The following is a 16,105-nucleotide window of genomic DNA, read 5'->3' on the forward strand; positions in this document are numbered from 1 at the left end:
ATCATTTGAACAATCAAACACTTAGTAGCTAGAACTGGATAGCTTTTAAGAATCAAGAATTCTAAAATGAACCATCTCCCTTGCTCTCCACCACCATTCCTCCTCCTGCCCCCAAAGGAAAACTTTATATAACTGAAGATTTAATTCTTTGGTCCCAAGAACATAATTTGCACCTCCCCCCAACATCTACTTCATATAATTGCAATCATTTCTCATTTTCCGGGAATAAACCTTACTCATGGCATAAAGATCTGAAGATGCTCCAGAAACAGCACAAAACTGGAAGGCGGGAGTCACAGCTCCACTGTAATTAGTAACTGCTTAAGTTCTAAGTCCCTTAATGTCTTGGTATCTCAGTTTCCTTTAAGAAGGAGGAGTTAGAATAAACGTCATGAAGGCCTCAACTAATGCCAAAGTTCTATTTTAAAGACTTCAATAAATCAGTCTCTGACTAGGGGAATATATTTTAACTTTCTATTATTAAAGTGTCCAAACATAATCTATCACTAACTTCAACAATCATCAACAATTTGATGTATTTGCTAAAATAATGTAAATGTTATGATATATACAAACTTTTTAAGTTTTTTAAATTCAAAAAACCACAGACAGCATGCTAATTGATCACAATAAAGTACATTATGGGTAATGAGTTTAACTATTCTTTCTACACATACATTTCCTGCCAATCAGATCTTGTTCCTTTACTTTTAAATGGCAACCCTATCTATCAATGAGTGGCACTCAGATTTAGAGTCTTCAGGTCTTTTTTTTTTTTTTTTTTGTCTTTTTGCCATTTCTTGGGCTGCTCCTGCGGCATATGGAGTTTCCCAGGCTAGGGGTTGAATCGGAGCTGTAGCCACCGGCCTACGCCAGAGCCACAGCAACGTGGGATCCGAGCCGCGTCTGCAACATACACCACACTCACGGCAACACCGGATCCTTTAACACACTGAGCAAGGGCAGGGACCGAACCTGCAACCTCATGGTTCCTAGTCTGACTCGTTAACCACTGCGCCACGACGGGAACTCCAAGAGTCTTCAGGCCTTAAATAATTTCATTATTTATTGCTTAAAGACTCATTCTACTCTTTTCAGAGAGCCTTATTCTTGGGTTCAGTATCAATGCCATATATGTTTGTGTGTTTATAAACATTCTTCATGCTTAAACTGTGAAACTGCTATGTCACTAAACATAGATCATTATTTAAGTCTACTGCTAATACCTCCTTCTAAAAATTAAAGTATAACATTTAAATTGCAGAAGCCATTTAAGAAGGAAAAGCTAAATGACTAACTTCACGTACACATTTCTATTGTTGAAAATGGTTGTCAGTTTCAGTAAAAATTCATAATTTGCTTACCACTGTCTTATAAAGTACATCTCTGATTGACAAGGTTAGCAAGCCATTTCACACATATATGTATAAATAACTAACTGGGGGGAAGGCAGCAACTTAATGAGTTAGGCCTCTATTTATAACTATACTCCCAAAGCTGATCCCTAAGGAAGAGCTAAATGCTCTGGTGGAAATTCCAAATCTCATTAACAGTGCCAAAAACTTTAATCAAAACACAGCATCTCATGGGAATGAATAGTTTTGATAATTTAAGCATGAATAGAGGTCATTTATTAATCTGTTGATCGCTGTCTCTGTTATGTGCATTAGATGGTTTATTAGGTGCCATACATTGATGCTCTCTGAGAAGATAACAATATTACTACCCGGTTATGCAACATAAATCATGAGCTATCATCATCCACTTCTGAAGTCAAAATAGGCAGAATACTTCGATCAGCCAAGAGTATAGTCTTCAAACTACATCTGTACAATACCTTGCTCCACAGGAGGGGACGTGTGGTGGTGGTGGGGCGGGGAGGAAGGTGTGCGTGTGTGATTAGACAACAGTATTGAAATCACTGAGTACGGAAGGACAAAAACTTCCTAAAAATAACTAACTTCAAAATGAGAGCTGTTTGAAAGAAAAAAAGAAAAGAAATAGGTCAAAAGTATCTTTGTTCAAAAGCCAACACATAAGACAGAAATATTTCAAAGCATCATTATATAGATGCAGACTATTGCCTTTGGAATGGATAAGCAATGAGATCCTGCTGTGTAGCACTGGGAACTATATCTAGTCACTTATGATGGAGCATGACAATGTGAGAAAAAAAGAATCTATACATGTATGTATAACTGGGTCACCATGCTGTACAGTAGAAAATTGGAAGAACACTGTAAACCAGCTATAATGAAAAAAAAAATCATTATATATAAAAAAAGAAATATTTCAAAGCAGATACATCACAGAGATATACATGTCATCTCTAAGATGACATAGGTAAATGATGATTTACTGAAAGCTGATCAAAATTAATGACTTACAAGCATTCCATTTCCCCAGAAGGCCATTACAACAATACCACCACTGCAACACAAAAATGTCCAGCTTCATAAAAATCTGGAGACTAGTATAATAACTCTTGTAAAAAGAATTTTCCATTTATTACTACTGCAGCATTTTAATCAAATTATTTCATGGCAAAGCATGTCTTAAATGGCAAAACCTTTGCTATGCACCAGTATCAGCATCACTGCTGGATCTATGTTAAAACTTTGTAATGTGGTAAAACTATCCCCACTTAAGAAAACTGGAGATTTGTCTCTCAAGATAAAATGACTGGAAAATACAATAATTTTTATCATTGTACAACTATAAATGTAATAAATTCATTGAGTAATAAAAAAAAATTAAAATTAAAAAAAATTTTAAAAAGGTCCCAGGAGTTCCTGTCGTGGCTCAGCGGAAAAGAATCTGACTAGTACCCACAAGGACGAAGGTTCAATCACTGGCCTTGCTCAGTGGGTTAAGGATCTGGCGTTGCTATGAGCTGTGGTGTAGGTAGCAGATGTAGCTCCAATTCGACCCCTAGCCTGGGAACCTCCATATGCCTCAAGTGTAGCCCTAAAAAGCAAAAAATAAAAAAAGGTCCCATTTGTAACAAAAAACAAGGACAAATTAACCTGAGAGTAAATTTAACCAGAAATAAAGATGCTATAGAATTTTACAGTTGAACATTCAGAAAACAATAAAAAAGGAAGGGAGGGTAGATGGGAGGAAGGGGGGGAGAAAGGGGGAAAAAAATCAAAATATTTTAGATTATACCAGTTCCTAAAGGAGAGGTTTAAAATATCTGTAAAGACAAAAATTCCCCCCAATTTAAGCTATCCATGTAATGTAATTGAAATTAAAACCTAAGAAAGGTTTTTGTCTTGTTTTTGTTTAAAGAGAGTTCGCCCAGGTATTCTAAACTGCTAGTAGAAAAACCAGAGAATAACTTTCCTCTCTGCCGCACTCCCTAGTCAGAAACTGAAAGGAGAAAAAAAGTACTTTAGACTACCAAATTAGAATACCAGAGTGCCTCAAAAATTAAACCAGTGTAATTCCGGTACAGAAACACAGATGAGGAGAAAAATAGAAAGTCCAGAAACAGACCATAGTACATGCTGGAACACCTCATCTTACTCAGAGATGAGATTCTAAAGTTATCACGCAAAGTGAAAAACCTCATTCACATCAAAATTATCCTTAAAAAACCCTGAATCATGCCAAAAGTACTGAAACTGAACCCTTTGGAAGCTCAGAAGCCAAGAGTTAACTTCTGTTGTTTCTCTTTGAATCTTAGCTTCCTCCACAGCTAACTGCAGTGACTTGAAATGCAAGTATGATACAGTGCTACTGTAAAGAATTTACTATTGGACAAGAAAGCTACCATCCTACTTAGTGAAAATGCAATAACTTAAAGAAGTATGAACACAGCTGGCTAAATATTTGGAGAAAATTAAATCACGCCCCTAAGCTTACACTGAAATTTGAAATCTAACTGGAGCAGTTTATCAATCTATTTCCAATTAGGAATGGTCTGTAACCTGGCCCAGATAAGGAGGGCACTTCTGCCTTTTGCCCTCCCCCTTATCCCATCACACCAGTAAAGAACAAGAGTGGGGGAGGATGCGGGCAGCACTGCCAGACCACAGAGCCCTAGCCTCAGCCAAGCAGTTGAGGATCAGGGCTTTCGTTGCATTTGAGGTAGGTAAGGAAAACCCGTGGAGTTAAGCTTTAAGCATCTAAATGAGAATACTCTCAAAATTTTAAGTAGCAAAAAAGTATTATAGAATAGGATCAAGATTCCATTTAGGTTGCTTGACCTGGTGGAAAGAAAGGTTTGAAAAGGAGATATAACTGAGCAAAGCATAAATTAGGGAGAAAAAAATTTTTTTGTCTCCAAGGGCAACCCCCTCCAAACATCAGGCACATGTTTCTATCTGGAAATGCTATGAAAAGCTATCTGTTACCGTAGGGGAGCAAAATCAGTCACCCTAGAATGTCTCTCTGGCTTGAGGATTTGTTTAGGCTGATTGTTTCTAAAGCCCCAAAGACTGAGGAAAAACCTTTGACCTTCCTTTCCTCCTAACTGCCTAAAAAAAGGTAGTTTGATGGAGTTCCCTGGTGGCAAAAAAAAAAAAAAAAAAGAATGTAGATAAGGACCTGTTTCAGAAAGGGAACTGTCGTGGCAGATAACTACAGCAGGGACTAGATGTGGCAGGCAGGGAGGAAGCTAGCAAAATCGGTTTGTTAAAGCTCCTGTGTCCCACTGCCTCTGCACAGCCAGAAAACACTGGTTTACGAAACTTCTACTTTTCCATCTCCACGTCAATTGCTTTCCTCCACCTAAAGTCCCAAACTGCTAGCCCGCATCCATTTTTGGCTTTAGCTGAAGATGGTATTTAAGGTAAGGGCTTCGACCACTTTAGTGAGTTATTCGGTTTTCCCGGGTCCCTTCCAACATACAGATGTTATGAAACTTTGTTCGATTTTCTCCTGTTAATCTGTCTCATGTCAATTTAATTCTTAGACCAGCCAGAAGAACCTAGAAGGGTAGAAATTTCCTCCTTCTCGACATTACAGTAGCTATCCTGGTTTAGAGAAATCAGAAATAATTTCTCTAACTTCCATATTTTCCATGCTGACCATGTACTTCTTTTGTCAAAGGAAAATCAAAATTATTATAAAAAAGAGAAAACCAATGAAACAATATGAAAAACCATCTGTTCAAGTTAACTGTTAAGCTAACATCTAGATGTTTTCATCCCACTTTAGATTAATCCACCAAGGGTTCTGGCAATAAAAGAATTCACGGGAGGTAGAGAAATAAAACACTTTTCTGTATTGTTAATGTTAAAGACATTATTTTAAAAGGCTAGAAATAAACAGCAAGCACATAAACCATTCATTCTGTGAGATGATTCATGCAATATCATTTTGTACAACATAACACACAAAAGTTATCCTAATGCACTGAAAATGTCAAAATCTTCAATGTGGTAAAATAATATTTTCCTTGTCAAGGTGTTTTTTTCAGTGTTGCTAGTTAGTCATCACTTGTGAATCTCATGCATCAAAATAATGGTGACCAAATGTTTTGTCAAAAGTATTTTCTCTCTAAGAACTCACTGACAATTGAAGGTACTTATTCATACACTCACAGCTTAACAGTTATAACAAATGTTAAGAGCTTAAAGGTACAAAGAAATTCCAAAACTAAGAAACATTTAAATAGATCAATGATTACAGCACACTAGTCAGTATTTAGCAGTATTTGGCAATGTACAAAATTTTATAAAACCTTATAGAAACGTTGGCATGTTATTTCCCCCACACATTATGAACTCACTTGGCTAGTTAAATCAAAATAGCACAAGTGGCATCAGTAAAAATGGTGGAATAAAGAACTCCATAAAAGCAATGAAAAATATGGCAAATGTCACCATCACCTTTTCTCGGAATTCAGGAAACTAAAGCTTACAGCAACCAGGGGAGCACTTAATCAAGAAAAAACAGGAAATTTCAATAAGAAAGCAAGATTTACCATAGTCCCACTCTCCCTCTTCTCCAACCCAGTGGTGGCCTTGAAAAGATGACTCTGCATTGCCAGTATCAGTACTTGCAAGAGCAGAAGAGGGCTCATTCTCAGAGAACTGTAATTATTTGTTTTGATCTGTCTAGTACAAAACAACATTTGCCTTAGACAAGATAACTCAACTCAACCAGTGCTGAAGGGGCCATATTGAAAACATTTACAAGGCAAATGTTTTAGTTTCTGTTGCCTGAAATAATGGATAACAGCTGAACCAAATAACAGACTAACCAAAAGCTTTGGAGGAAAGGCTAGGTTATGAGCTACTTTAGGGAATAAAGACTAAATGGCTCTGACCTATCCTTCCTGGGAATCTAGACCATACACGTGCTGCACATGCTTAGGAAAGGCCTGAGAAGTCCTCACCTCTGGCTGATCTGGAGGCTTTGGAGAAGCAGGAAGTTAAGTCTAAAGCAGAGATGTAAACTGCTTGGCTTGAGTATGGAAAGTGTGCCAGAACACACACACAGATGCCTCTGCAAAAACTGGGCAATGTTTTTGATTCTGGGTGTTTATGGAACCTCGGGTCAATGACTAGTTGATCATTAAGCAGAAGACAAACTTCAGAGGCCACACACAACAAACAGATTTTTAAAAATTAGTTCAAAATTAAATTAAATTTATTAAATTTTTAAAAATAGGTTCAGAAAAGTCACTAAACAAACAAATGACAATAAAATCATAAAGCAAAAAAGATGAGAAAAGACATTCCGTGCAAATGTAACCAAAAGAGAACTGGGGTGGCTATATAGTATCAGAAAAAAACACACTTGCAGAGAAAAATTGTTATGAGAGAGGAAGGACATTATATAATGATAAAATGTTAATGTTAAGAAGATATAACAGTTATAAATATGTGTAAACCTAATGACAGAACCTCAAAATACATGAAGCATAAACTGACAGAATTAAAAGGAGAAATAGACAATTCAACAATAATTGGAGACTTGAACATCCTACTTTCAATAATGGATATAAAACCTAGATGAAGACCCAAAGAAAAGAGAAAACTTGAACAACAGCATAAACCAAATAGACTGAACATATCTATATAACACTCCACCCACAAGAGCAGAACACATACTCTTCTCCAGTGCACCTGAAGCATTCTTCAAGACAGGCCATAAAACAAGTCTCAATACATCTTAAAAGGTTAAAATTATACAAAGTGTGATCTCCAACCAAATGGAATGAAATTCGAAATCAGTAACAGGAAGAAATTTGGAAAACTCACCCCAGAAATACTTATTTTTCTCCAATTTTGCCAAATACGTACCCTAAACATTATATAAGAAGTTCTGGCCAAGGCAATTAGGCAAGAAAAAGAAACATCCAGTTTGGAAAGACACAACTATATCTACAGACATTATCTTCTATATAAAAATCCTAAAGTAGCCACAAAAAAAAAAAAAAATCTATCAGAGTTAATAAAGAGTTCTATGAGCTTGCAGATACACAGTCAATTGTATTTTAAATACTAGTAGTGAACAACCCAAAAATGAAATCAAGAAAACAATTCCATTTACCATAGCACAAAAAATAATAAAATACTTTGGAATAAATTTAATAAAAGAAGTATAAGACTTATAAAATTATAAAATACTGTTGAAAGAAATTTTCAAAGACCTAAATAAATGGAAAAATATCCCATGTTCAGGTACAAGAAGACTTTACACTGTTAAGATGGCAATACCCCCCAAATTAATCTACAAATTTAAAGCAATCCTTTTTAAAATCCTGGCTGGTTTTCTTTGAAGAAACTGACAAACTAATCCTAAATTTCATATGTAATTCCAGGGACTCAGGATAGTGAAAGCAATCTTGAAATAAAGAATGAAGTATAAAGACTCACACTTCCAAATATAAAACTCACTACACAAAGCTTCAGTGTACACGTCAGTGTGGTATGGCATAAGATCTCAGAGATGAATGAACAGAACTGAGAGGCCAGAAATAAACCTCTAAGTCTACAGTCAGTTAATTTTTGACAAGGTTGCCAAGACCATAAAATCGAGAAAGAATAGTCTTTTCAACAAAGTGCAAAGAAAACTGAATTAACAACATGCAAAATAATAAATTTGAAACCTACCTTACTTATAAAATGCACAAAAATTAAGTCTAAATGGATCAAAGAATGAAATATAAGATCTAAAGCTATAAAACTAGGAAAGGTATATGTAAATCTGTGACCTTGAATTAGAAAAGTTTCTTAGATATGACATCAAAAGTGCAATGAAAGAATAAAACATAGATTGCACCTTTTTAAAAACTTTCATGCATCAAAGGATATTATCGAGAGGGTGATTAAGACAGTCCACTGATTAGAGAAAAAAAATGCAAACTGTATAATGCGGTAAGAATCTAGTATCTAGAATATACTTAAGAACTCTTATGGCACCACAACAAAAAAGACAGTCATTTTTCGAAACAGAGGACTTGATGAGATATTTCTCCAAAGAAGATGTACAAATGGCCAATTAAAATGGCTACAATTAAAAAAAAAGGACAAACTGGAACTCTTACACATTGCCAGTGGTGACAAAAAATGGTTCAAGACACTGTGGGAAACATTTTGGCAGCTCTTCAACAACAGAGTTATCATATGACCCAAGAATTTCAGGTAAGTACCCACGAAAACTGAATAAACCTTCGCATAAAAACTTGTTCATGAATGTTTATAGCAGCATTATTCATAACAGCAAAAAAATGGAAATAGCCCAAATAACCATTGATTCATCAACTGATGAATTACAAATTATACTACAGATGAACAAACTGCAGTATATCCATACAATGGAACATCATTCAGCCATAAAAAGTAATGAAGTACTGATACACGCTACAAAGTGGTTAAGCTTCAAAAACATTATCCTAAATAAGATATAAAAGACCACATATTGTATGATTCCATTTATATTAGAAGTCTCCATAGCAACAGACAACTGCTACGGATTGGAGGTAGGAGGGATTTGGGAGTAACTACTCCATGGTTATGGTGTTTCTCTTAGGGTGGCAAAAATTTTCTAAAATTAGGCAGTGGTGACTGATACACAATATTGTGCATACACTAAAATCCACTGAATTACTTTAAAATGGCTAAAATAATGAAATTTTTGTTATATGCATAAACAAATACACATAAAACATTACTTACACAAGTATTAGTATTGTTCAGTTGTGAAGCCACTGCATTACGATTTGAAACAATGTCAGGTATGTGTCAAATCTTTAAAAGTATAGTTTCAAATTTCTAGACCCTCACAATACATATATACAGATACCAATTCATTTTATCCTTACAATTTACATTAGGTGACTAAGACAGCAATTAAGTTGTTTTAATGAAGTTATTATGCAAGACAAGCCAATCAATGAATACTGGAACAATGTGAACAAATTACCTCAAAAACCCTACAAATAAAATAGAGAGCTTTCCCTACGAAACTTGACTTTTCAATCAGCGTCTATAGCAGAAAATTTGCAAAACATGAATAAATTATTTCTAAAGCCTTTAGAAATCACCAAGAAACTGCCAAAATGAAGCTAACGTCAAAGAAATACTTTTCATATCTCAAAATTCAAAATGTTTATCCTGTTTTAAGAAGACATCTGTGATTTATAACGATCACAAGCTTTACACATTGTTATCTTTAATCACTGCAAGCCTAACAGCAATAGCTAGATACCATTTTTATAGTCAAATGGTACCACTTTTGTAATCAGTAAAATCTTTTTTTTTCCCTCTTGCCCTGGGCATGGCATGCAGAAGTTACCAGGCCAGGGATCGAGCTCACACCACAGCAGCAACGTGAGCTGCAGCAGTGACAACAGATCTTTAACCCACTGAGCCACCAGGAAATTCCCAAATGGTACCATTTTTGAAGTTTTATAACCTGGAATTAACTAAGATTTTTATATCAGTAAAGGTCCATAAAGATACCCTTTGGCAATACCAAAGTATTTTAAGGTAAAAACTCAGTTTACCTTAAAATGCTTAGTTTAGCAGAGTCAATTCCATGTTAAACACTGCAAATTCTTATATTTGGGAGTCAGTGGCATTGAGTATTAACTGCTTCAACCTGTGAAAGCACCAGAATGAGTGACAGGAGAAAGAGCACAGCACCTAGAACTGACAATGGCTGAGAAAGCCAATATCTATGGAAACTCTAATCAACAAATTTGTAATTAGCAAATGTAATGTAAAAGATGAGCCACTAAAATCCATTTCCCCAGATTAGATAGAACAAAGCTTCCTGAATAACTGCCCCCTCAAATCAGTCAGATGTTAAATGTTCTAAAAAAGCAATAAAAACGTTCTGAGGGGCTTCATATTTTAACAATGACCATTCCACAAAGTCTGAGATACCATAATAAAAGGAGGAAAATTAAAATAAGCTCCAAGAACAGCTTCATATAAATCAGTGAAATTAGAACACTCATACTATATGTAAAAATAAGCTCAAAATTAAAGACCTAAATATAAGACATGACACCAAAAAAAAAAAAAAAGGAGTTCCCATCATGGCTCAGCGATTATAGTGGTTAACAGAAGTGACTAAGATCCATGAGGATGCAGGTTTATTCTCTAGCTTCGCTCAGTGGGTTAAGGATCCGGCGTTGCCATGAGCTGTGATGTACTAGCAGGTGAGGCTCGGATCTGCTGTTGTTCCAGCTGTGGTGTAGGCTGGCAGCTGTAGCTCTGATTCGACCCCTAGCCTGGGAACTTCCATATGCTGTGAGTGTGGCCCTAAAAAGCAAAAAAAAAAAAAAAAAAAAAATCCTAGAAAAGAACATAGGCAAGACATTTTTGGGCCTAAATCATAGCAGTGTTTTCTTAGATCACTCTCTCAAGGCACAGTAAATAAAAGCAAAAAAAACAAATGGGACTTAATCAAACTGAAAAGCTTTTGCACAGCAAAGGAAGCCATCAACAAAATGAAAAGACAACCCACACAGTGGAAACAAATATTTGCAAAAGACATGATGGACAAGGGGTTAATTGCCAAAATACACAAACACCTCATACAACTCACCATCAAGAAAACAAACAACTCAATCAAAAAAGTGGCAGAAGGCCTAAACAGACATTTCTCCAAAGAAGACATACAGATGATCAGGAGGCACATGAAAAGATGTTCAACATCACTAATTATTAGAGAAATGTACCAAAACTACAATGAGATCTTATTACATTATAGTAGTCAGAATGGCCATCACCTAAAAGTCTACAAATAATAAATGCTGGAAAGGATGTGGAGAAAAGGGAATCTTCCTACACTGTTGGTGGGAATGTAAATTGCTACAACCACTATGAAAAACAGTATGGAAGTTCCTTAAAAAGCTAATAATAGAGCTACCATATGATCCAGCAATTCCACTCCTGAGCATATAATTGGAAAAGACGAAAGTTCTGATTTGAAAAGATACATGCACTCCAATGTTCAGAGCAGCTCAATTTACAGTAGCCAAGACATGGAAGCAACCTAAGTGTCCATCAACAGATGAATGGATAAAGATATGGTATAGATGTATGTATATACACACACAAATGCACACAAAACAGAATATTACTCAGCCATAAAAAAGAATGAAATAATGCCATTTGCAGCAACATGGATGAACTTAGATCATACTAAGTGAGAAAGACAAATATATCACTTTTATGCGGAATCTAAAAAATAATACAAATGAATCTATATATAACACAAAAACAGACACACGGACATAGAAAATAAACTTATGGTTACCAAAAGCGAAAGGGGAGAGGGATAAATTAGGAGTATACAATTAACAGATACAAACTACTATAAATAAAATAGATAAGCAACAAAGATTTACTGCATAACACAAGGAACTATACCCAGTATCTCATAATAACCTACGATAGAAAATAATCTGAAAAAATATATCTGTATAACTGAATCACTCTGCTGCACACCTGAAATTAACATTGTAAATCAACTATGCTTTAATTAAAAATAATTTTTAAACAAAGCTGGAAAAAAAAAGTAAGTACCAAGATTATCTTTACAAGACTATTAAATTCAATAAGATCTGTCCACTGTCACCGTCAAACCAATAAAAACTGGTATTTTTCACAATCAACTAATCCTGAAAAGAAAAAGGAAAAGAAAGACATTTACCTCTTCTAAGCTAGGGAGCGAAGAAGATGATACTGTTCGAGATGACAATGGGTGAAATGGCTCTTGACCAATAGCATGTTGATGATTCTGTATTTGTACAAAAGGGTTTTGCGGTGGCCTGTGAGGCAATGGAGGTAGGCCGTAGGGAAAACCCGGCCCCATTAGGTGATTCTGTTGTAGGTTAGCAAAAGTCCATGCTCCATCAGGTGCCAGGTATTTCAAGGGAGGAGGGGCGAGGTGTTCGGATGGCAACGAGAAAGGCGAGCTGAACATCTGGGGTGGTAGGCGCTGAGGAAATGCTGGGTTGTTGGCTACTTCAACGTCTCTGCTGCTGTCATTAAAGTTAGAAAAGTGGGAACTGTGGTCTGTACTGGATGGGGGTGATGGGACTGCTGGTGGGCTCCTAGTTTGAATTTGTCTATATTGCAAAAGCCTTGATTGAGGTGGTGGCATTTCAGCTAGTTCCCGTGTTTCACTTTGATCACGATTAGACAGTTCTCTGATTAAATCTTGAAACCTACATAAGGATTATGAAGAGGAGAAAACAAAGAAAACCCCATCACATTAAGAAGATCTCAGTCAACCACACGTGCAGTCTTCACAAACAAAAGCCTAACCCTTAACCAGAACTAGCACTAATTCGTCTCAAGAGTAAGCATTAACACTCATAGATGCTGAACTGAAGACACTAAATATATGCAAGTATCTGATTTCTTTCTTTTTTCTTGCTATTAAAAACAGCTTGTCCTTGTCTTTAAGGGCCTTTGGTTACTGGCAGTTATAAAAGGTCGCCATAGTGGCAGACCTTACTCAGAAGTGACTAGGAAACACTTCCCTGCATTCACATGATATACCATAAAAACAAGTTTAAAATGAGGACTGAACACTCACACATCTGTACTTAAAAGAAGGTAGAAGTTTGTGCTACTAGCAAAAAAAAATGTTGATAGATTTATAATTTTTAACTTTTAACCACTAATTTAATTCCATCCTCATTCATTCTTTGCATTACAACTGAATATGAAAAAACGCCCACAGTGATGGTATCAAATTCTCTTTCAGAAGAGACTACGAAGCAAGGAGTCACATTAACTTACAATCCAAGGCAGATCATCCATGTCTAGACTTACACAAGAGTTACTTCTAAATGGATGCTCTATATCTTAGAGTCAATCAACAGAACTGTGTAGCATGTGCCTAGAAGGCTGGCATCCAGTTTCTCTGGGACAACATTTCAATTTGGGGCTAAAAGGACCGCATCCAAGAAGGAAAGCAGTTCAGGGAGTCATGTTTCAGAGACTGGTTTTCGCCTGCTGACACACCTCGAGTCTGTTGTTTCCGCTTCCTCTTCGGCACTGCTGGGGAGCTTCCAGTCTGCTCTCACTGGTGGCTGATGTAACCCAAGGGGAGGCTGGGGAAGATGCTGGAGGTGAGGATGAGGGTGGTGATGGTGTGGGTAAGGAATGCTGCCCTGACTGAGATAGGCATGATGCTCATTCCACTGCTGTAACCGTACTTGCTGCTGCCTTAATGTTTCCAGAGCTACACTGCCATGCATGCGATCTGCAAGAACATTTGTGAGAAGCTTAAGTTTTCAGCATTTGGGGTTTCAAGTCAATTTTTTCAAGAGTTTCTACAACCAGATTTTCTCCACAAAGAAATGGCTACAATTTGAGTATTGGAGCATGCAAAGGTTTTCTCAGTCTGCCAGTAACTAAAGTTATAGTAATGATGATAAAGATTTTTCCTTAGCTTCATTATGACGTAACCTGACACCAACTAGAGGCTCAGTATTATACAGCATTTGCAACTAGATTCTATTATACTGATTGATTTTTTGCTGGCATTGTTTCAAAAAATGAATCAATCCTGACCCAAATTAACATGATATTGTACATGTCATTTAAGTAAATAATCTCTGAATGTGTTACATCCAGCAAAGACAGAACTTACCTAAAGCCTCCCCTATAGGCAATCCTGGGGGGTTCTCATCAGTGAAGTTATTCAGGTGTGAAGGAAGAAGGGGGCCGGGCTGCGCGATGGCTCGCAGAGGACTGTGGCCCTCCTGCAGCATGGGAGGGGGCTGCTGCTCAGGAACCCCAGGCTCCGCAGGAGGGGACTGGGGTCGATGAGAAACTGCATTATTAAAAAAAGCGCTGTTGGGGCTGGCCTGATAGGCAGGAGAGAGCTGAGGAGGTGGCTGCTGAGTCAGCTGGTTCAGCGGATTCTGCTGCTGGACTACCTGATTTGGCTGGGGTGGCATTTGATTTGGTTGTTCAGGCAAATTATTCTGCTGCTGATTTAACAAGGCGTGCTGCTGTGGGATTGGAAATGGTGGTCTTGGTAGCTGGGGAAGGGGATGAAAATGACGACTGGGGATTGCATACTGTGCAGGGGGAGCAGGAAGAGGAAGATTTATGTGTCTTGGGTTGAGATTATCTTTGCGATGAAATTTGGTATTGGGATAAACAACACCAGGACGTGATTCAGGACTTCTGTTCTGTGGATGTGATTCCAGATCAATCTGAAAAAAGAAGACCTCTCTTTTAACTGTGGAAGACCCAAGTCCTGTGGCTCGCCACCCTCTTCCACAGAGGATATGATCTATTCTTATCGGTAATCCACAGAGCACTAGGTGCCCCATCAATTACTTTCTGACAATCAGATGGAATATTTAAATTAGGAAAGAGGAAACAGAAAAGAAACAGCATTTAAATCTGAGTCATAAGAAGAGATAACTGCTATTTCATTAGCATATCCACTTTAATTTCTCTTAAAACATTTTTTAATTTCACACTTTCTTCCTTGGAAAGATAATCATTTATTTCCTTCTGATATAAATCACTAAAATGTGTTCTTTCCTCCTGACTTTTTTGTTTTTATATGTCTTTTTTTCCAAACATATCTACATTAATATACAAAAAAAGCGTCTCAATTTAAACAACTCTGAACACAAAAAAGTACTTTATCACCTTTGTATACCATTTTGGTTGTCAATTTTTGCCCTTATTCCTTCAACAAACACTTACTGAAAGCCTACCAAGGATATTGTGCCTGGTGCTGGGGATTAAAAAAGCAATGAGAAGACTCAATCTGAACCCTCCAGAATGCTCAGTCTGAACCTTCAAGAGAGCAGAACAGGGGTTGGCAAACTATGGCGCCCGGGGCCATTTCCAGCCAATCAGATTATTGCAAATAAAGTTTTATTGGAACACAGCCACATTCATTCATTCATGTATTGTCTGTGGCTGGCTGATTTCTTGCTACACTGGAAGAGCTGAGTGATTGCAACAGAAACCATATGGACCACAAGGCCTGAAAATTAACTATCTGGCCTTCTGCAGCAGAAGTTTGCTAAGCTCTGGCTTAGAGTCCAGTAGAGGATACCAACATGTAAACATAAAATTAGAGGAGCTGTAAGAGGATCTGATATGAGATTCTGGCGCCTGAGAAAATTAAAGTTGACTTCAGAGAGACGGCACTTAAGCTGAATTTTGCACAAAAAGCTGGAATTTTCCAGTGAGGGAAGGACACTCTAGATAAAGGTAACAGCTTATATGTTGAGAGAGGAGAAAAAGTATGGCAGATTTGAGGAGATGAGTAGTTTTGTGTACAAAGAGCTACAACTTGACTTGTTCATGTTAATTTTCCCCTTCTTGACATCAGAGGAAACTGTAAGAGCCCAATTACACAAGACCCTGAATGATTCAATACTGAGTATAAACACTTTTTATTCCTGTAACTGTGGCAAGCTACCAAAGGTTCGTAAGCTAGGGAATGCTTCCATCCTTCCGAAGTTTGATCATAAATGATGACAATGTAAGAAATGAAATATTAGGTGGAAAGAGGCAATTTTTCTTTTCCATCTTTGTCAAAACACTCCAGGAGCTGCTTTGGTATTTCCTTACCAGTTTCAATGTCAAGAGTCATTAAGGATTGTACTGGCCTCATGAAACCTCTCAAGTTAGACATGGAACTGACC

General features: G+C 37.0%; 1 protein-coding gene across 5 annotated transcripts in view; it reads right to left on the reverse strand.

Moving 5' to 3' along the window:
• Window positions 1-16,105, reverse strand: part of HELZ (helicase with zinc finger) — a 160,226-nt gene that overhangs the window by 19,908 nt on the left and 124,213 nt on the right. For all 5 annotated transcript variants that reach the window (XM_047759040.1, XM_047759041.1, XM_047759043.1 and 2 more), the window contains 3 exons: window positions 14,077-14,647; window positions 13,446-13,686; window positions 12,124-12,640 (listed from right to left, as the gene is read on the reverse strand). In XM_047759040.1, coding sequence (XP_047614996.1) covers window positions 12,124-12,640; window positions 13,446-13,686; window positions 14,077-14,647 — 1,329 coding nt within the window. The remainder of the gene's footprint in view (window positions 1-12,123; window positions 12,641-13,445; window positions 13,687-14,076; window positions 14,648-16,105) is intronic.

Source organism: Phacochoerus africanus, chromosome 14 (genome assembly GCF_016906955.1).
Source record: "Phacochoerus africanus isolate WHEZ1 chromosome 14, ROS_Pafr_v1, whole genome shotgun sequence".
Lineage (NCBI taxonomy): Eukaryota > Metazoa > Chordata > Mammalia > Artiodactyla > Suidae > Phacochoerus > Phacochoerus africanus.